The sequence below is a fragment of the Aquarana catesbeiana genome, linkage group LG06 (assembly GCF_042186555.1).
Source record: "Aquarana catesbeiana isolate 2022-GZ linkage group LG06, ASM4218655v1, whole genome shotgun sequence".
Classification (NCBI taxonomy): Eukaryota; Metazoa; Chordata; class Amphibia; order Anura; family Ranidae; genus Aquarana; species Aquarana catesbeiana.
In genome coordinates, this window is record NC_133329.1 from 99442417 (window position 1) to 99465892 (window position 23476).

General features: G+C 44.2%; 1 protein-coding gene across 1 annotated transcript in view; it reads left to right on the top strand.

Annotated features, from left to right (window-relative positions):
• Window positions 1–23476, top strand: part of CACNG3 (calcium voltage-gated channel auxiliary subunit gamma 3) — a 160219-nt gene that overhangs the window by 121163 nt on the left and 15580 nt on the right. The window contains exon 2 of the mRNA XM_073636509.1: window positions 18401–18484. Coding sequence (XP_073492610.1) covers window positions 18401–18484 — 84 coding nt within the window. The remainder of the gene's footprint in view (window positions 1–18400; window positions 18485–23476) is intronic.

Consider the following 23476-nt stretch of genomic DNA (forward strand, 5'->3'; position numbering starts at 1 on the left):
CAAACAAGTGCAGCAGATAGAAACCTGGTTGAAATCTAGAATCGCTGAAGAAGAAGGCTGAGTTCTGTGCATCGGTTTAAATGTGAAATTCCCATGTCTGACTGGAGTGTGCCATTAAATTCTCCATGAAATAAATGTACGGTTCTCTTGTGCTTCTTTGCTATCGGCGTCTCTTCTACTGCAGGGTTAGCAATATATCTCTTGCCTGCTCTCCATCACCCGGCTCTCCCTCGGCAGCGATACAGCACGAATCTACAGCACGGCTTGCCCCAGGGTTATTTTATTTTAAATCCTCTAATGTGGCTGAATCATTTAAAGGTCACCATTCTGAAAGAAGGAGCTTTGCTTTAATGCGCCGGCTCTGTGGAAATCTCACCCTGATGTGACAGGAGGTCACATGCATCTCACCAACGCCGAGCCACACAACTCTGGGTCCCCAAAGAGGCTCTAATGTGCTCTTGTGGATGAGACATCGGGGCAGCGGAGGGGAGCTCTGGGACGTCTCTGGGCGGTTTGATGTGAGGACACTGATGGGGAAATTTCAAGGAAGCAGCTGAAAAAAACGGTCTAGCGGGGTCATTGCCAAGGAGCAATATATGAAGTTGAGTCAGCAGCCATCTATTATTGATCGTTCTGATTAGCCGCTTTAGATTATTGATCTTTCCACACCAGATCTTGCACTGCTTTGTCAAACATGACTTATCTACATTCTGTTTTAATTTAGATCAACATGACAAACAGTAATTGCAAAAAAAATAAAAATTCTTTGGCCTCATTCACATGGGCGAGGAAGCACTTAGATTAGGCATAGATAGGTCATTTTCATTTAGCGGGCTGATAAAAAAACAAAAAATGCTTGTGTGGATGACAGTGTTAATTTTGTCGACTAAAACGACTAAAACATTTTAGTCGACTAAATAAATATTATTTTAGTCGATAATGCCGCGTACACACAACCGGACTCTCCGTCAGAATAGACTCCGACGGTCTTTCCGACGGAGTTCCGCTGAAACAGACTTGCCTACACACGATCACACCAAAGTCCGTTTGTTTAGAACGCGATGACGTACGACGGGACTAGAAAAAAGGAAGTTCAATAGCCAGTAGCCAATAGCTGCCCTTGCGACGTTTTTGGTCCGTCGGACTAGCATACAGACGAACGGTTTTCCCGATAGGAATTGAGTACGTCGGGAAGATTTGAAACATGTTCTATAGGTCCGTCAGAATTTTCGAAATAAGAAGTCCGATGAAGCCCACACACGATCGGAATGTCTGACGGAATGATTCTGTCGGACCTTTTCTGCCAGAAAGTCCGGTCGTGTGTACGCGGGCATAAAACTGAGATGACTAAAATACGACTAAAACTAAAATGGCATTTTAGTCAAAAGACTAAGACTAAAACTAAATTGAAATTTAACTTCAAAATTAACACTGGTCTGTAGTGCATGTTCATACCTCAATGCCATAATAAATAACATATTAGATTTTTCACTCCAGCAGTATATAATGAGTTTGAACATTGAGAAATGTTAACTAATGCATTACAATTTCATCACACCTATTAGATTTTAGATGACTAAAATGAGTTTTAGTCGACTAAAATGTACTGGAGATTTTAGTCGACTAAAACGTAGCACATTTTAGTTGACTAAAATGTGCTGGAGATTTAGTCGACTAAATACGTCTAAAACTAAGACAATTGCAGAAGACTAAAATGGGACTAAAACTAAAATGCCATTTTAGTCCTAAGACTAAGACTAGAACTAAATCGAAATTTGCTGCCAAAATGAACACTGGTGGATGACAGCAGGGACTCCTCTGCTGTGAAAGTACGCTGATCAGCTCTGCAGCCTCTGATCGAATAAAAAATGTCCAACATTCCCATTTGACAGAAGTCGATTGTTAGATCGACCATTGTTGAGTGAGAACGGCCTTAGATGGATGGAAATTTGGCTGGTCCCTGCTGAACTGGCTGAATTTTGATCCATCTATGACCAGATATACAGCACAAATGAAGCATTTGCTTACACCTCTGAAGCTGCGTGTAAACTGCGAACATTAGTGAATGAAGATGCAGCGGCTGTGTGGAAACGCCCACGTATCCCAATTAGACAGGTAAGCCGGGGTGATGCAGCCCCAAAAGCAGACAGTGTCAAACTGGGATTTTTGGTAATCCACGGTGTCTCGATTTACTAGCCTAGGCTGCCTGCACTCAGCTCCAGATGTGTAAACAAAGGCCTCATCCAGGCTCTACGAGTCTCTGCACCCCTTTGAATGAGGAATTTCTAAGAAACAGGCAGCAGATCCTGCGTAAAAAGTGGCCCGCACTACATTTAAATTCATGCAGACATACATATACTTACGTCCATATGTGTTGAGATGCCTACTATGTATTGTTTTCCTGCTCCTAGTAAACTCAGGGCCCAGATGTAAACAATATGCACTGCCGCAGCCTGTTGATGTATACATTTCACCCTTGTAAGGGGCTTGTGAATGGCTAGTAATGGAGCCAAGTGCGCAAGTTCCTGCCCCGCTTCTTCCCTTACAGAACAACAACCCACCTGCTTGAGGCTTAAACCCTCTGCCATCTTGTGCCCTCTCCAGAGGCCTTTCCAGAGGCTTCCTCATGAAAATCACTACCATTAACCTTTATATCCCAAAGGAAAGAATGTCCACACAGAAGAAGGTTTATTGTACTTTACTGAGGTAGTTGAAAAAAGGCAAATGCAGTCACATCACATCGACATACTATCACATATAGTGGATGATCAATAGCAGTTACATGTGAAAGGATCCAGCAGCACATATAGCAAGCCATGTTCCCTAGCTCGGTCTCTCTCCACCCGGGGTAATTAATACTCACTCAGAGGACCTGGTTTGCCTTAGGCTGTCTGTGTCCACTCACTGTTCCTTGCAGATAGCCCCTTTGAGATAGGACCACTGCACACATCTTTAACTGGGTACACCTCTTCCAGGTGCTCCAGGGGGATAGCCTCACTTCAGGGAACACTTGGCCTGGCCTAAAAGACCTTTTGCAACCCACCCTAGCCTCTACCACCATAAGGGTCAGGAAGTCTACAGCTGTTTTTTCTGGATACAGGTCTACCTCTCCTTGCCCTCCAGCCCTGTCCAAGGCCTCCACTTAGCTGACTGCATCTGCACACTGCTGGGGTCTCTGGCTCCCATGCCCCAACTGCCCCTGGGCTCCTCCCAATCTGGCTTATATATGGGCATTGACTCATTAATTACATCTCCCGATCAGCTGGCGTGACGTCAACACAGCGCATGAGTAGATTGTCAAGGCATTATCCGACATTCTGCAAAGCGCGGAGAATGAATGTGATCGTCAGACTCTGCCTCGCTCTCGGAGCTGCAGACACTGCAAGGTGATAACGGATGTGCAGAATGGCTAATCGAAGTCCCGGAATTAGTGCACAGTGCTCATTTTTTGTTTATCAGACGTCTAATTAGCGCCTGGTTTGTGCTCATTTGGTGCCAGTCTTACGCCCGGTTTACCTCTATTAGCGCCCAGTTTGTGCCTGTTGCCCCTATTTAGCGTCCAGTTTTAGTTTGTGTCTATTAGCGCCCGGTTTGACCCCATTAGCGCCAATATTGCACCCAGCTCACAGAGATCGACGATCAGATTCTGCCTCCGCACTTTGCTGGTCGTCGGATAATGCCTCTGACGATCTGCGCATGCGCAATGTTGACGTCATGCCAGCTGCTCGTCAGAGGCATTTTTAGGCGATCTGCACTATTTGACAGAACACCGGCACCTTCGGCACTGAATGCATGCAATGGCAAGAGGTGCTTGGGTGTGATGGAGGATCTACTGATGCTGGATGCTGGGGTATCTATTGTTGCTGGAGGGGATCTATTTTTGCAGGGCAATCTATTGTTGCTGGTGGAGGATCTTTTATTACTGGGGGGTCAATTGTTGCTGGAAGGGATCTACTCTTTAGGGAGAGGCCTACTGTTGATGGCTGATGGAGAGTCTATTGATGCTGGCTGCTGGGAGATCTGTTGTTGCTGCCGGAGTTCTATTGTTGCTGGGGGGGTCTATTGCTGCTGGCGTCAGGGGATCTATTTTATTGCTTTTCTTGTTATCATTACCAACCTCCATACAAATTACTTAGCACTACAAAACGATACTTGGCTGTATATTCTCTAAAAGGGGTCATACTGGGAGCCAGGTAGGGGTTGGAACCAATGGTCGGTGCTCAGAGGTGGGTAGGGGCTTGGAACCAAGGGTCAGTGATCCGAGGTGGGTAGGAGACAGACACATGGGGTGACTTAGAAGGGGGCGTTCCTGTACCTATCTCTGAAAAAAAAAAAAAACTTCCGGTACGTACATAAAGCACAGGTGCACACCTCAAATGCAGACTGTCTGCAGCGTGGCACACATCTATACATGTGCTCATGCAAGTACTGGCGCATGCCAGTGTACAACTTCTTGAATTGCTGTCTGTGGCTGTATACAGCAGCTGTGGGTTCTGGGAAGTTTTTCTTTTACTTGAATTTTATTAAAAATGATAAGAAAAGTAGACAATTACAAAAATGCATGAACAAGTTCAAATGAAGTTTCCCTCCACAGACATTGAGCATTATACAATGATGTAGAAATTAAAGAGAATAGGTCCAAGCAATATTGAATTGTTAGATGATCGATGCACTTTTCTTCCAAAAAAAAGGCCCTTCAACTGGGGGCCCTGGAGCTAGAAAGAGCAGTACAGTCGTCCATGGGACCAAAAAGGGGTACCTGCTCTTACTTATGGGCAAAAAGTTAATATCTCCATCAATATCACATTCACCAGGGTACCGTGCACCCGACTTTTCACTTAGTCGAAGTTGAGAATCTGCGTATATGGGTCACAAGAGTGCGCTCTCGCTTGGTAGCGTCTTCTATCGGGTTGTGTAGGAGCGTCTCCCAAGTGTCTTTTCATACATTTATATATAACACCAAATTAACCATGTTATTGACCCTTATCCACAGTTGTTTGACCTTAGGGCATGTCCACCATATATGCTTTATGTCTCCTAGGTCTGAGCATCCTCTGAAACATGTAGAATGGTAGGCAGGGAGAAAATTAGCGGGTACAGGGACATTTGTAAAGAGGTTCTGGGCTTTCATGCATGTTGTGGGGCCCCCTTTCAGCTGTATGCATGAGCCCTTGGGGCCCATTCATACCACTTGTGCGGGAAATGTGCACTTTCATGCATGTTTCCCACACTGCATGGGAACACTGGCCTCTTAGGTATGTTTAAACTACAGACAAAGCAGGTCCAAATACAACCTTCTCTGCATGAGATGTCAGTAACTATTATTATACCAGTAAATCACACGAGGATATGCCAACAGCAGGATAGTCCTGATCTGCATACTTCTTCTGAGCCAGGATTCAAGAGAACTCATCAAGAAAAATATTGAGAGCCAGACAACTAGCGTTTTCAGAAGGAGAGCTTGGCAATGGCAGCCTTCTTATGGTTTGCTTTAAAAAGGTTTATTTCAAATAGTCTGTCCTCTGTTTAATTTGCCGATAGCAGCTACGATTCGGGCATGCTGCACACTTGAGGCGTGTGAAATGCATTGGGTTATTTGCGTCCTAATTTTTTTAACAAGAAATGTACAATGGGTTCATGCTGCTGCAGTCCTCAATATTGAATACCTCCAACATGCATGTAGCACCCTCTAGCTACTATGCTAGATATAAATAGGTTTGTTAGTGTAGGAAAATAGTTTTTTGCTGAGAGCCAGGTCTGGGTTGAATCTGGGTCAGGGTTGAATGATTCGGGGAGGCTGGATGACTCAGCAAGCAGCTTCTCTGGTGGAAGATGGAGGTAGACTGCTAAGGAGGTTGTCGTGGCCCTTGAGGGTGCCACCTAGTTTGGGGGGGATGACCTTGGGCTCGGGTGCTGGAAGATTTCCCCTACAAAACACAGAGGAAACCCTTCCTGGAGGTACGGGGAGCAAGCGAGAGGACAGCGGGAGCAGGTCAGCATGTCTGGGAGATCTCCTGAGAAGTCAGCTGGGTGGGTTGGGGAGTGATCAGTCTGGGAGGACTGTGGAGAGAGTGTCAGTCTGGGAGGACTGTGGAGAAATTATCCGGGAGGGCTAATGAAAGGGGCAGCTGCAGCCAGACGGGCTGGAAGTGCCTGAAGAGGTGGTACTGGGCTTAGTGACCACAGAGAGGAACTGCTGGAAATGTGTTAGCTGTGTCACTCCAATGTTCTACAAGTTTAGGGGCTGCAAGTCCCTGCCTGTAATGGGCCATTGCTACAAATCCATTTAGAGTGACACAGCCTGGATCCAAGCAAGTGTGTGCTGAAGGAAGGACTTGGATCTGTATATAGAAGTGTCCCTGAAGCTGATTCCGAAGTGAAATGGGCATCCCATAATTCCCAAACCCCATCCAAGTTCTAATCCCTCCCATAAATGACAAAAACAAAGTACTGGACTGTTTTCTGACTCTGGGAGACTGTAAAAATTCAGTGTGGCTGGCTGTGCAGGGTGGGGGATCCCAGTCTTTTTGCGAATCCTTAGGGGTGCGCTACATAAAAGTAGCTTCGGTGCATTCAAAATTTAGGACCAGCAGCTATGTGTACAGATGATGGATTTCCAATTCAAATAAACAGGAAATGTTATAGAAAAGCCAGATATATTCAGTGCTTGGAAAATGAGCAACAAAAGGTCACAAAAACACTGCATAGAAAATGAACACAAACTGTACTGAAAAAAAAGAGCTTAGTCCAGGAAATATATGTTCAAATAGATTGCTTAGCCCAGGAAATATATGTTCAAATCAGGGGGATTTAAAAACTGCTTACATGACTAATGATGGGTGTGAAATACTGCGTTAAGTGAACTTTCTACTGGGTAATATATGTGTGTACCAGTGGTGGTCAACTCACTCATATAGAGGGCCTTAAATGCTTTCTGTGACATCGCCAAATGGGCCACTAATAATATTCAGTGACTGTAATGTTTAGGGCCGCTGATAGGGGGGCCGCCAGTTCTCTTGTAGGGGGCCCGAGCATACAGGGGGCCCACACAGGGGGCCCACACAGGGGGCCCACACAGGGATGGGAATTAGTGAGGGATGACAACTGTGTCTCTCTATTTTCATCCAGCAGATGAAAGCTGGTCTCTCCCCCTCTCCCTGCTACCAGCTTTCAGCTGCTGGAGGAAGAGAGAGAGACACAATTGTCATCCCTCACTTATCTCTATCTCTGTGTGGGCACCCCTTTCAGCACTGGCTCTAATGTTAGCTCTGCTAGGTGAGTTTGTTAGCTCTGTAACTTTTCTCTCTCATTGCAGTTCCTACCATCTCATCTTCCCTGTCTCTCTTATCCCGGAGCTCCAACTGCTTAGCCTGTATATTTTTTCGTCTCTCTCTCTCCCTGACACAGCCACAGCTGATCAGCTGCATTCCCATGGGGTGAAGAATTTACTGTTACACTGGTTCCATAGCTGCCTTTTATCTTGTCTCAGTGCAGTTTAGTGTGCTTTATGTAGCTGGGCTTCCTACTCCTCTCCCCCAGACTACTTCCTGACCTATGAAACTTTGCTTCTTCTCCCCTACACTGCCAGTTCTCTCTGCAAATCCATGTATCATTGCCTTCTATTTAATCATTTACTACCTGATCTGGCAGTAGTAAACTCCATTTTTTATCTTGTATCTACAGGTAAGCCTATAATTGGGCTTACCTGTAGGTACAGTGAATATCTCCTAAACGTAGCAGCCGGTGATAGCTCTGGCGCATGTGCACTGTCTTCCCAATGCACGGCATACCATCCATTGAGAGAGCTGTGCTGTGACCATGACTCCCACATGCTTGTGTGGGAGTTACACCATCGCAGTTTAGCCAAATGACTGGAGCCCAAGAACCCAGAGAGAAGACCAGACAAAGATGGAATCCCTCTCAGTAGTGACAGCACGCCCCGCTGGAGAGATTCAGAGGCAATAATAGGCTTCAAAAAATTGTGGGCTCAGGGTGCAGAGCACTGTGCCCCGAGCCCACCCAGTTGTTTGACAATAGCGAATTAATATTTGCTATTGTCTTCCTGATTCTCCTCCTGGCCAATCAGGAAGTGGGTCATGAGACTCGTCACTTGATTGGCCCAAAGAAGAAGCAATCCTATTGCCCCCCTAGGAGGGAGAAGACGCATGGCGGAAGCCGCTGTGATGCAGAGGAGACGCAGGGGAAGCTGCCGCCCGTCGCCTAGAGGAAGCACTGCCCGATAGATGGGGTACGTTTGGGACTGGTGACCAACCGAGGGGGGGGGGGTGCATTGTTTGCTCTTTACGGAATTTAATTGATTGCAATGCCCTGAGGTGGCAATCAAACACCTTTAGTATAAATGTGCCACATCCTACATAATCTGTAAATACTGAAATTGGGAATAATGGACTTTGTGGGCGCGTATAAAAACAATAACAAATTTTAATAGATCACATTGTTTGCTCTTTAGTTTGTGTGCAGCCTAGCTGGTATTTTTTGTATTGCATTGGTTTGTGGACTGCACAGCCCATGCACCATTTATATTTAGTAGGTATAAATTGGCATGTTTACTTTACATATAATGTACACTCAGTAGTCAATTTGTTTGGGACATCTATCTTATCAGGTCTTTTGCTCTGAGAACTGTCTGAATTCCTCAAGTTATGTAGTGTACAAAGTGTTAGATACATGTTTTGGGGAGCTACTCACTGTTGCTACAACTTCCTTTTCTGCATTTGATATTTCTTTAGGGGAGGTACCATGTTTCCAATCTTTATTCATCCAGTTTTGATGTTCCTTGCCCACTGTTGCCTCCTTTGCCTATTCTTAGCCAACAGGAGTTGAACCTAGCCTGAACCTGGGCTGCTGTAGTTCATTCTCTTCAAGGTTTGACATGTATGGAGCAGTCATTCAGAAGGCTGGTGACTGTTTTAATATGAATAATTCTAGCTACTCCTTGTTGACCTCTCTTATTATCAAGGTGTTTTGCCCTTAGAACTGCTCTTATTATAGTTTTTCTGCACCATTCTCTGGGAACGCTACAGGCTAAAACCAATAAAATTCACAGATCAGCTGTTTCTGAAATCCACCACTTCAGGCATCAACAATCATTTCATGGTCAGAGTTGCTCAGCCCACATCTTCCCCATTCTAAACAACAACTAAAATTCTTGATGAAACTATTAACCCATTGACCATGCCTGCATTCTTAAAACCTAGGTGCAGCCAAAATAAAAACACAAAAATCAGCCCAAGGAACTGATGAAGAAAGAGGCATGACTTACAGTCAGTAGTATGTGTCCCTTGTGCTGATGCCTCTTCTGTTAGGTGAAATCCTCCTCCATCCATGCTCCCACTAAGGGTGGTTGGGGACTAAGAGGTTGTCACAGGCTTTCATTAAGAGTGCCCGACCATGCCTGTCCTTGCTGCCAAGCTCAACGATTCATAGACTCTCTACTAAGGCTTGTATGAAGAGAAAGTGATCTATGAATGGAGGGCAGATGGATGATTGATAGCTCCCCCCACCATACATAGATTGTGCGTCATTCATAGAAGCTGTAGTATGGCTTTTATGAATGCAGCGGCTTGATGAAAAGGCCAGGCATATCTGGGTATTCTTGATGAAAGCTAGAAGAATACAGCGGTGGTGCTGCAAGGGCATGGATGGAGGAGGAATTCACCTAATAGAAAAGGTATCAGCACAAGGAACCCATCCTACTGACTTTATGTTATGTCCCCAGTGCAATTTTTTTTTTTTTGGCTGTACTTAGGCTTATGAGAGAGGAACTCAATTAAAAAAATAAATAAAAGTCAGTGGCTAGAAATACTGTAGCTGATGACTTTTAAGAAATAATACGTACCAGCTCATGGGGTCCAGTGCTATCTTCCTCTGAGCTAAGTCTTCACTGGGCTTTGGCTTTTCTCTGGGTCAACTTATACGCTGGCTACTCATTTGTACTAAGCATTTTTCCTCCATCCTCAGGTTATATCTCCTAAGCGATGTGTAATAGAAGGCAAATCATCAAATGGGGACACTAGTTCTGGTGACCTGGGGTCCCCAAGGAATTGCCTTAATTTGTAGGGATTTCCTAACACTTCCTGTTTGGCTATGGGAAGGGTCAATCTTAGGATCAAACACATCAACGTCAAGTATCACCTACTGAGAGACAATCAAGAGCAAGGTGTTATTGACATTCAATACTGCCCGTCAGAGGAGATAACTGCTGATGCACTCATCAAGCCTTTATTGAAGGGACGTCATAGTTATTTCCAGAAGAAGCTGAATATAATTTGACAAAGCTCATGCTGTTGAGAAGGGGTGTTGAAAAAGAACAACAGCATGTAATGTAAAGTTGTTAATAAAATGACAATACCGTATGCATTATACCTATCTATGCAGCAGGTAGCACTGTAGTATTATAGTGTATAGTTCATGTTTTCTATTATATGACAGGATGTATTGTTTATCTCAGTGCATGTACTTGTATATTCCTGCTTCCTGTTCATGTTTCTCCATGCTGTAAGACATTTAATATATTTCTCCATGAAAGTAAAGCCTTATTACTGCATCCAAGAAGCTTCCAGCGCTTTTTGCAATACTCTGCACAATATATGTTGCCTTGTATATGATCTGGCTCTGGTCCTGGGCAATTTATGTATGGCAGTGGTCTACAAACTGTGGCCCGGGGGCCGTATGTGGCCCTTTGCTTGCTTATATCCGTCCCTTGGTGCATTTTTCCACCCACTATCAGCAACAGCGGGGCATAGCTCCTGCTACTGACACCGACAATGCACTAGTCTGCTTACTGACACCCTCGATAGGACACTATTCCTCCCACTTATACAAACGATGGGGCACTATTCCTCCCACTGACACCAATGACGGGGCACTATTCTTCCCACTGACACCAATGATGGGCCAATATTCCCCCCCACTGACACCAATGACGGGCCACTATCCCCCCCCCCACTGCTGACACCAATGACGGGGCACTATTCCCCTCCACTGACACCAATGATGGGACACTATTCCTCCCACTGACACCAACGACGGGGCACTATTTCTCCCACTGACACCAACGATGGGGCACTATTCCTCCCACTGACACCAACGATTGGGGCACAATTCCTCCCACTGACAATTATGGGGCACTATTCCTCCCACTGACACCAATGATAGGGCACTATTCCTCCCACTGACACCAATGATGGGGCACTATTCTTCCCACTGACACCAACGATGGGGCACTATCCTCCTACTGACACCAATGATGGGTTACTATTCCTTCCACTGACACCAACAATGGAGCACTATTCCTCCCATTGACACCAATGATGGGGCACTATTCCTCCCACTGACACCAGTGATGGAGCACTATTCCTCCCACTGAAACCAATGATGGAGCACTATTACTCCCCCTAATATCAAATATGGGGCACTATTACTCCCCCTAATAGCAATGATGGAGCAATGTTTATTCCCACTGACACCAGAACATTTTCTTCTCCCACTGGTCACAGTCTGGCCCCCCTAAAGATTGAAGGATAGTAAACTGGCCCTTTGTGTAGAAAGTTTGGAGAGACCCCTGATGTATGGTATGTACAGCCATACACTAAGAAAAGCTGTTTGAAAGCATAAGATGTGTTGTCATTTGATTCTTCATTTTTGTTTGATAATGTTTGTCTCGGCCCTGATGGGACAAATGTGGCACAGCATGTCGTATTTTGAGAACGGGCCGGTATCCTGTCTTCAGACGAAACCAGTGAGATTGGACAAAGCTCCTGACGTGGTTGTAAACAACATACAAATAAGAGGAATGAGGAAGGAAAGCCATCCCACTTAAAGCAACAAAAATGTGGGCACTTCAGAACTCTGTCCGGTTCATTACATTTGTCCTTCCCTCCAGCACAGAATTGATTTTCCTCTCTCTCTCTCTTCACACACAATGGAAGGTACCCAAGCACATGATGATGCTGGAGTATTCGACTGGATTAACCATTCCCCTTCTCCAATAAAACATGCATTGTAAAAGCTACAGCATCACTGCAAATCTATTTTAACAGGGCAAAAAAGAGGAAATTTTTTCCTGGAAACAAGGGAAGTGGAAACTCCAGCCTGTACTTTATTGTTCTCTAACATGCCCATACTCTACTGCAGGCTGTTAAGCTATTATAACCATTAGGAGAGAATATATAACCAGGATATTTTGTTATTTCTTGCCTTGTAGCTAACCTTCTGCATGCCACCGCATGTGATTTTTACATGCATGCACTGATGCCCTGTACACACGGTCGGACTTTCCGACGGAGTATGTGCGATCGGAGCTTGTTGTCGGAAATTCTGACCGTGTGTGGGCTCCATCGGACTATTTCCATCGGAATTTCCGACACACAAAGTTTGAGAGCATGCTATGAAATTTTCTGACAACAAAATCCGATCCTTTAAATTCCGATCGTGTGTAGACAAATCCGACGGACAAAGTGCCACACATGCTCAGAATAAATTAAGTATTTTACGTCACCGCGTTCAGAACGATCGGATTTTCTGACAACTTTGTGTGACCGTGTGTACGCAAGACAAGTTTCAGCCAACATCCGCCGGAAAAAATCCATGGATTTTGTTGTCGGAATTGATGTCCGACCGTGTGTACGAGGCATAACAGTACTGATTTATTGTTGATTTGTGAGAGATTACATCACAATCTATGAGTAACATCTACTGTTTTTGGGAGATCTGTGAACACAAATTGGACAATTGGCACTTAAATATAAACTTCACTCCCCCGCCCACTCTTCCCCCTTTACCTATTTTGCTGGATAATCCACAAAAAAACATACATGCTCAGCATTCCAGTGGTATTCTGTAAGGATCTCTTGCACTGCTTCTGCATACCCGTGCTGCCATTCTTCACCTTTGTCCAGCTGCAAATTACAAAAAGAGTCATCCAGCCCCCTGATGAAGCACCATGACACATGCACAGTAACACACTCAGGGTTTTCTGTGATAGTGTGACAACAATGCTGCACTGCTCCTGAATTCAGAGCAGAGTTGTCATTCTCATGTAGGCTGTTCCTCCTTGCATTACAGTGGGATGAAGAGATGCAGGGGGCATAGCTCTCGGCATCGTTACCGCTAATTCACAAACCTGTACCTTGTCAATCAACACCTTGCCACTTCTAGTCCTGCACACTGCTTTTTGGATTGACAGCACTGCCTCTGTTGCTAAAACCCACCCACTAATCTGCAGCAGGGACGTGCGGTGAGGTCAGTGACTGGTGAGGCACTGGCTAGTATCAGAGCCAGATACACACAGGTTACATATGCCACGAACCTAATGCCCCGTACACACGGTCGGATTTTCCGACGGAAAATGTTCGATGGGAGCTCGTTTTCGGAAATTTCCGACCATGTGTAGGCTCCAAAAAAAAAAAAAAAAAAACGTGCTTCAAAAATTGCTGCGCAGATATCGTGTAACATAAAACGTTGCAACAGCCACCATTTTATTCCATATTTTTTTTTTATGTTATGTATGACTCTGCCTCACCTGCCTCTCCTCACTGCACGTCCCTGATCTGCAGGGCCTGGGAGTGGGAGCGTGTGAGATACAAATGAAGGAAGATTTACTCAGTCAGGGAAGATATAGTATACTTTATGAGGCATGTGTTATCACATCATAACTAGATTTGGTGGTTGCTTAGATTATCACACACCCAGCTTTAGTTGTACTTTAAAAGGAAATGATTAGGACAGACATGTGAAAGAAGCCACCATTGACTTGTTTTTGTAAATTCAAGTGCTGAAATTATCATCCTTATTCTTGCTTTTTTACTTAGTAAGTCAAGGACAAGTGTATATGAGGTGTCCTGATGCTTTATGAGAAAAACGGGTGAAGAATACACAGATCTTGTGTAATTATATATAGTACATTTACCGTTTTAAAAACAAAATGACAACTCAAAATCTCTTTTAGGGGAACAGCACATCTCAGGCCAGAAGAAGGCAGTTAGTTATAGCTTGCACGTCGTGGCCAGAGTACTAGGCTAGAAGTTAGAGTACAGTTCTTTGCAGCTGTCATTTATTCTAACATTACCCTCTCCAAGGATCTAAGGGGGGGGTGGGGGCCTTTTTTAAAGCTTGAAAAAGAGCAGCAAGAGCTTGAAATGTGTTGCCTAGCCCTCCATTCGGAAGCAGCCTGCACCCATTTTTTTCCTACTACCATCATGAGAAAGAGATTGACACTACCCCTTAGATTCTTGGAGCAAGTATGGTTGGAAGAATTGGCAGCAACCAAGAACTGTACTCTACCCCACCATTGGCCATGGTGTATGGGCTATAACTGATTGCCTTCTTCTGGCCTGAGATGGGCTGTTCCTCTAAAGGGGTTGTTTGTGCCAATGTTTTTTAATACCAATAAATGTACCTATTTTATTGAACGGAACGTCCACCCCTCGTTATGCATAATTAATGACTTTTTTTTTTTTTTTTTATAACTATTTTTGACTTCTACTTTAATACATCACTACTACATATTACAGATGGGTGATATTTATTGCTATGGATAGCTTTTTACCATTTTTCTCTCATGGTTAATATTTAAGTGTATAGAGAAAACGGAACTGTACTGAGGCAGAGGATACGGTTCAAAGTACCACGTAAATGAGCCACAGGGAAATAGTACCATAATAAATACAAAAAAAATAAGTCTTTTTAGATGGTGGTAGGTGGAGGTTTGATCAGTATTTTTCATTTGTAATTTGTTTACTAATAAACTTTTGTATTTTTAGATTTTTTTTTGTCTTTTGTATTTATTATAGTACTATTTCCCTGTGGCTCAATTACGTGGTACTTTGAACTGTATCCTCTGCCTCGGTACAATTCCATTTTCTCTATATGCTGGCCCATGCCACTGAGCTCCATTCCTAGTAGTAGTGAGTGAATGAGTATCTAATGGTACTGGTTTGTACCACTTATGAATATTTGGCTCCTGACCTTTTTAGTCATTTTAGTATTTAAGTGTACCTTGGTTTGGGATCCTGATATCTGGCACAACACTACACTTCTCTCTTTTCTTTACCTTCTCTTTCCTGCTCCACCCTCTATCTTTCTCCCCCCTCTATTTTCCTCTAGAACTTTTCTTCCCTTTACCCTGTTGTAGAGTAACCACCTAAAATGACATGTTATAATTCTGTTAAAGTGTACAATTTTTGGATGTCATGAGAAAAATTGTACCATTCTCTGTTCAATACTGTTTTGTATGTTATGCTCAATCATCTCAATAAACACATATTTGAAAAAAAAAAGTTTTCTATCCTTCTGCCAGTGGTGTCTGCTCAGCCCCTATTGACATTAGACTAATGCCCCGTACACACGGTCGGACTTTGTTCGGACATTCCGACATCAAAATCCTAGGATTTTTTCCGACGGATGTTGGCTCAAACTTGTCTTGCATACACACGGTCACACAAAGTTGTCGGAAAATCCGATCGTTCTAAACGCGGTGACGTAAAACACATACGTCGGGACTATAAACGGGGCAGTAGCCAATAGCTTTCATCTCTTTATTTATTCTGAGCATTCGTGGCACTTTGTCCGTCGGATTTGTGTACACACGATCGGAATTTCCGACAACGGATTTTGTTGTCGGAAAATTTTATATCCTGCTCTCAAACTTTGTGTGTCGGAAAATCCGATGGAAAATGTGTGATGGAGCCTACACACGGTCGGAATTTCCGACAACAAGGTCCTATCGCACGTTTTCCATCGGAAAATCGACCGTGTGTACGGGGCATAAGGCTGGGTTCACATCTATGTGAATTGGTTGCGAATTTGGCATAGCAGGAGAATGTGACCGGCTTTCTATGGAGCCGGTTCACATATCTCCGGGCGGCTGCGGAGCGCACTGCACAGAAACGCTGTGCATCTTTGGCTCTGTTTCAGGGCCAAATTCAGGCATAGATTCAGCCCTGATTTTTCCCTAAACCAGAGAATGGGTGCGCACAGCTCTCCTGTGTGATCCACAGTCGGTTCCAGTGTGAACCGAGCCTAATGCTGTGGGTTTGGAAATCTTTTTTTTCTCTTTCTTTTTTTTCTAATTTTTATTTAGCAAAAAAAGGCAGTTGCCAAAACACTCAATCTGCAGGAATAAAAAAAAAAAAAAAAAAAAAAGGGTGAAGGAAGCATCTATGGGCACTAGGTACATCTTCCGGTGTAGGAAATCTTTATTTCATTGTTATAGTGGACCTGAACTCAAAAAGTAGAGTTGTCCTATGTTAGGATAGGAACTTCTTGAAGTGCTGTGTATCTTGAAAGTAGCCTCAAAAATATACCCTTTGTTTGGAATTCATCATGAAAAATAACAATACACTTCAAGGTATGTGAGTGTACCTAGGCACTCCTGGTCTACAGCTTCATAGCTGTATATATTCAGTATGAGATCTAAGGCACTTATGCCTCTGACTGCTAGTCTCACTCAAACAAGGCATGGTGAGTCTGGAAAGATCAGCTTGCGGGGAGAGGACAGGCAAAACGGGCAACTAATCCCTTACCTATTGCTTGCCTTTTATTGGATACAACTTAAAGAGCTGAGTTCCTCTTTAAATGAAAAGTGAATATTGAAATCTAATTGGATATAGTAGGACAAAATAGACTCCCCAAGACAGTTCTTCCCAGAGACATTATGATCATTTTTCCCCTGCTGTAGAAAATTGGATCGTTTTTCGCCTTGCTCCTGGATCAACTGTGAGGTATAGGATTGTGTATATGGGATTGTATTATTTTTTTTTTTTTTTTTATTGGTTGAATTAGATCAGGGGTAGGCACCCTTAAAGAGGTGGAGATCTACCTGAACAACATGGGAGAAGTCAAAGATCACCGGGCACAGTGTTGCCTCTTCACACCTGATTTAAACCTCTAATTGCCATACTACTGTGTCGCAGTCACGTGCATTGCGTGGCAATCATGGGATTAAATCGGGTGGTGAGGAGGTAATATATTACCTCCTCACTGCCTGTCAAACACACTCAGATCACTTTTCAGAGGAGCAACAGTGCCTGCTGCAGTTTTGAATAAGCCCTTAGTTGCATTCCGCAGCAGCATCCTTAGGGCTCATTCACACGAAAAGTTGTGGGGGGGGCAGTAAACTCATCCGCAGGGTTTTACTACCTTCCCCACAACTTTTCGTGTGAATGAGCCCTAAGGATGCTGCTGCGGAATGCAACTAAGGGGTAGTAAAACCCTGCGGATGAGTTTACTGCCCCCAATCCCTACCTCCTTTAGCTGTTGAGGCAGCAGCCAAACGTGTAAACATGCCGCAGTAGTAATGAATCCCCCTGTTGCTTTTGGTGGGTGCTACCACCTGCCAATCACAACCCACCTAAGTAAATGTGGCTACTCTGCAATCGGCCCGAAACTGTATGCTTCTGCGGGGTCGAAGCAGGTGGTGAAAGAGCAACACAACGCTAACTGCTTTTACCCCTTGTTTTCTGTACTGCACAAGGTTGCAGGGCACTTGCAGAGTGGCTTCATTCACTTGAATGGGTCATGCTTGGCAGGTGCTACTCCCACCAACCATGACAGGGCATGTAACTGCTGAGAGGAGACATCGGCTTATGTGACTCTTGCTTCCTACTACAGATTGACCTGGCCATTTTATAGATAGGCAATTCCTATCCTCATATTGATTAGTGGTTCCAAATTAATAACTACCGCAGTAGGGAACAGACACAAAAGATACACTCTGCATCTTTCCAAATAACTGTTCTGCTTTATTATGACGCAACTGAAGGTTTTTATACACATGATTACGTAGGTATCACATTAATATTACAATTGTACGTTTATGGTAACAAGGGGCGTAACATAGGCAGACTAATTCTAATCAGGACTTGAAAGAATGCAAACATGTAATGAAAACATTATTAGTGCTGTGTGCACAGTGAGGGCAGTGTGCAATACATACAAAATAGAATACAATTATTTACAGAACTTACACATTTCCTTTACAGTCTCTAAATAAGTAGTCCCTCTGCATTGCACTCTGTTTGATGCTCTGGGATGTCAGCAAGCCCAGACTGCGATCTACCAGTCACCTGTCCGCGATCGACTGGTAGATCACGATCTACAGGTTGCTGACCCCTGAACTAGATGGACTTGTGTCTTTTTTCAACCTGATTAACTATGTAACTAAACAAGGCCCACTAGTGTCTTCGGTCCTACTTCTGAACCAGATAAAATTAAGAAGTACTGTTAGTATAGAAGGGTTAAACAGGAGATTAGTTCTGCTTTGTGTTTGTGTGCGTTAATGCCTCACAGGACAACTCATCTCTCAAGAGAAAATTTTAAGTCCCAGTGTGATTTTGGCCCAGTTGCTGCCTTTGTGTAACTAGTTATCTCTCTCCTGCAGGAGCCTTCCGAGGAATGTGCAAGAAAATTGACCATTTTCCTGAGGATGCCGATTATGAACAGGACACGGCGGAGTACTTACTGCGTAAGGACTTTACTTTGCATGATCGTGCTGTTTGCTGTTCAACCTCAATGCAGGGCGTAGAGTGAAAAGCACCACATTAGATCTTTAGCAATTTCTGGATGAATGAAAAGGAGCGATTGGGAAGGAGTGGGGTTGTGACACAGGCAGACCCAAACATCCTTATCTATTTATAATAACAAAGGAAACTACTCTCCCAGTCAAGAGTACAGGATTGACTAAGAATTCTATTACGCATTTTGCAGCTGTCTGTGAATGTAGAGGTTGAAAAGTAATTTAGGTTTTCATTAAAACAGACTCTTAAAGGAATCTAAAATGGGGTCAGTTATATTTCAGTTATTTTTTATTGTATACTTTTTTACATTTTTATAAAAAAGAGTTTTGCTCGATTCCCACTAATGCGTTTTTTGATGCATCTTGCATTTTGCAGAAATAGATGAGTTCCTATGGAACACGTTCACATCAATGCATTTTGGTGCCTCTGCGTTTTTGGAAAGGGTCGGGGACTTTTTGTCCTGCAAAATGCAGCATTTTGCATGTAACAGACTTCAATGGACCCGCATCCAAAACGCAAATACCGCGTTTTTAGCTGTACATTCACTGTATATAACTGGTTGCTAAGGAAGGGGCCGCCGTGTCCTTTACAACCGGTGCTTCCCCACTGACAGCTGAATGTAAAAAAAAAAATTGCCGGCAAAAAAAATTGTAAAAAAAAAAAAAACAGCGTAGGGTCCCCCCCAGGTCTGTACAAGGGCCTTCGGGTCTAGTATGGATTCGGAGGGGACCCCCCACACCAAAATGTAAAAAAAAATGGCATGGGGTTCTCCCCAAAATCCATACCAGACCCTTATCTTGCAGCCCAGCTTGGTCAGGAAAGGGAGGGGATGAGCGAGTGTCCCCCCTCCTGAAACGTACCAGGCCACATGCCCTCAACATGGGGAGGAGGGTGGGTGCTTTGGGGCTGAGTTGCTCTGTGCTCCCCCCACCCCAAAGCACCTTGCCCCCATATTGATGGGGACAAGGGCCTCTTCCTGACAACCCTAGACAGTGGTTGTCAGGGTCTGCGGGGGGGCTTATCGAAATCAGATCCCGGACTACCCACCTATGTGAATGAGTATGAATGAGAATGAGTACAATTTACCCCTACCCATTCACCCAAAAAAAAGTAGAGTAGTGTGATAAAAATACAGTAGACAGTTTTTGACAAGACTTTTATTAAAAATATCTTCTTCTTCCCTGCTTCTTCCTCTAATCTTCCTCTATCTTCTCCCGTATCTTCCTCCTTTGGCGATGTGCCCTTTCTAAAGTGGAAAAAAATTGGAAAAAACTGAGCTATTAAAATTTTATTAAATTAAAAGTACAAAATGCCAAAACCTTTGTCTGAAGCTGCAGTTCTCCTGTATAACACTAACACAGTAAAAGTAAATTAAAAGAAAAATAGAATTGCGCTAAACCTATTAAATCATAAATGATAATTAGTCAATACGTGATCCACCAGTGCTCAAAACTTATATATAAACATTGATATTTTATTGTGAAAAATTAAGTCCACCAGTGTTCAAAAAATGTATTAATTGAACCAATGAAGTCCATCAATAAAAAATTCCACCAGTGCTCAAAACTTAATTGATGAAGTCCATCCGTATGTGCGATGGCTGCTCCAAATGCTAAAAACCTTTTTAAATTTATTAAAAGAAGCAAAGTATCACACTTACAAATAGCTGCGTCAATAAAAGCCTGAAGTCTGATGTGCCGGCTGGCACACGATCAGACAAACCCGTCCTTCTGGGAATACAAACAGTAGTACACAAGGTGACGTCAGCGCGTCGCTCCGCGTGCGCCGAAGTAATCGGCGCTCGGCTTTTTAGTAAATATCTCCAAAACCATGGAGGTTTAGGAGATATTTCAAGCTCCTACAGGTAAGCCTTAATATAGGCTTACCTGTTGGTAAAACTGGTTGTACAGGGTGTACAACCACTTTAAGGCCTGGTTCACACCTGTGCATTTTTTCGTACATTTTTCGTTTTTCAGAAACACACTACAGTTCATTTAACATGGTTTACTACGGGTCATGTTCACATCTGTGCATTTTATGGAAAGGAAAAAGGACCAGCAGGTTGTGTTTTTGGTTCCATGGATCAAAAATATGTATTGAAAAACACAAAATGCAGCTGGAATATTCAAACTGCAACCTGCATAGGAGTGAACCAGGCCATAACATGTTAAAGCAGGGGTGCCCAACCGCTGGCCCGCGGGCCACATGTGCCCTCCGATGTGGCCCGCCATGTCTTCCTCTGAGATGGCGGGTCGGGAACCCGCGATCTGGGCTTGCCGACCCGCCATCTCTGAGCTTTAGTGAGAAGAACAGAGCCACTGCTAGAGGAAGCAGAGCCGATGCTTCCTGTATAGCCCCGGCTCCTTCACAGGCGGAGTGATACCAAATGTACTCCGCCTGTGACAGGAAGCATCGGCTCTGCACTCTACTGCAGCTGCATGCTTCTGTCACAGTTATGCTCGTGGATGGCGGGTCGGGAAACAGGAACCCGCGATCTGGGACAGCCACCAGTATCAGTACCAGCCACCAGTATCAGTATCAGTAACAGCCAGCAGTACCAGTAACAACCAACAGTATCAGTACCAACCAGCAGTACCAGTACCAGCCAGCAATATCAGTACCAACAGTACCAGTACCAACCAGCAGTACCAGTACCAGCCAGTAGTACCAGTCATCAGTACCAGTACCCGCCAGAAGTACCCACCAGCAATACCAGTACCCACCATCCGTACCAGCCAGCAGTATAAACCAGCAGTACCAGTACCAGCCAGCAGTACCCGCCAGCAGTACCAGTCACCAGTACCAGCCAGCAGTACCAGTACCTGCCAGCAGTACCAGTCATTAGTACCAGTGTTAGCCAGCAGTACCAGTACCCACCAGCAGTACTAGCCAGCAGTACCAGTCAGTAGTACCCACCAGCAGTACAAGTACCAGCCAGTAGTACCAGTACCCGCCAGCAGTACTAGCCAGCAGTACCAGTCAGCAGTACCAGTACACAACCAGCAGTACCAGTAGCAGCCAACAGTACCCGCCAGCAGTTCCAGCCAGCAGTACCAGTACCTGTCAGCAGTACCCACCGGCAGTACCAGGCAGCTGCAGGAATCCTGAGGAAGAAGTGAAAATTGAGGTCAGTTGAGGAGCAGGTAAACCGCTGTGCATCAGTGTGAAAGCAGCCTTAGGCCCCTTTCACATGATCGGTTCGATCGGGTCAGCCTGCCTGTTTTTCAGGTGGACTCAAACGGACTCTCCATTCACCTCTATAGAGCGGCAGATGTAAACGATCTCCTTAAAAATAAAAAAACAGAAGGGGATCTGTTCCCTTCTGTCTGGGCGGATCGGAGGGCCCTTAGGGTTGAGCGGGTTGTCTGCTCTACATATGCAGAGTGGACACAGACCTGCCATCCCCCCTTTACACTCATTGTGACCTGCGACCGGTTACCAAGTCGATAAAGTGGCCCTCGCTCCTCAAAAGGTTGGGCACCCTTGTGTTAAAGCTTGTATGAAAATGTAGTGATTGGGTTTGGATCTACTTTCATTGAACCTGTGGCTTGGTAATCGCCAAAACAAAAGGTTCACTTTAAGAATAAGATGAATTTAGCATCATCTTTGATGGACATACACAAATTAAATGTTAGGAAGTAAAAAAGACAGAAGGTGTCATTATAACACAATGCCTCACAGTGGGGACATGGTTCATTGGATCACCAAATCAATGGTTCTGCATATTGCTATCGAGCTGGCTGCATTTAAATAATAGCCAGAACACAGAGCACAAGCTCTAAAGCTCAGCCACTCAACAGTCAATAATCAATGACATCCTCGTCCATGCAGCTTGCCAGCTCTGAGCCAATCATTGAAAGCGCACAGAGCTGCCCCGAGCGACCTGGCTGATAAGAGCGAGATGCTCGCCGGGATTCAGGATAAATAAAGATGTTCTCTAACAGGTTTCTTGCGACTCCAGAGCCCCCTGGCAGTTCTAGGGACGGCTACAGAGAGATCCGGTTTATTGAGAGACAGATGTCTATTTTTCTTTGTGTCTTTTGATACCCTGGAAACTCTGCAAACCCTTTTCTTCTGCATCGGTGATAGGATAGAGGTAGACACAAAACTGAGAATAGATGGCCTGCAGGCAATGCTGTCACAGCTGGAAAATATACATCAGAGGAGCCATGGTCCTACTATGTCACCCAGGTGAAAAATGTAACCTGCAATTTGATTGTCAAAGGGATACTCCAGGCAGAGTGCAAATTCAGTCACTCATAGGCAGCGTCAAAAGTGGTTTACTCGTGGTGTTACGTACAGATTTCAGAGGCTTGCAGTAAAAATTTTTTTTATGGAAACAAGCAGAATTGCTTGGGTAAAACTATGGAGGAAGTATTTTACAGCTGAAGCAAAATGGCTTGGGCGATAATGTTACATGGTCCAGGGCATAGTCCTTTCTAACTCGCTGGGACACGTTGCAAAATTTATACCAGGTCTCTACCACTCTTAAAAAATTGCATGTAAAGACAAGTTTACAAGTTAAACACAAGTTTTTTTGCTAGAAAATTACTTAGAACCCCCAAACATTATACACTTTTTTTTCTAACACCCTAGAGAATAAAATGGCGGCCATTGCACTACTTTTTGTCACAACGTATTTGCGGAGCGGTCTTACAAGCGCACTTTTTTTTTTTTAATAAAAAAATAAGACAACAGTCAAGCTAGCCCAATTTTTTAAAATATTGTGACAGATAATGTTACGCCGAGTAAACTGATACCCAACATGTCACGCTTCAAAATTGCGCCCGCTCGTGGAATGGCGTCAAACTTTTACCCTTAAAAATCTCCATAGGCGATGTTTAAAAAATTCTACAGGTTGCATGTTTTGAGCTACAGAGGAGATCTAGGGTTAGAATTATTGCTCTCGCTCGAAAAATTGCGGCGATATATCACATGTG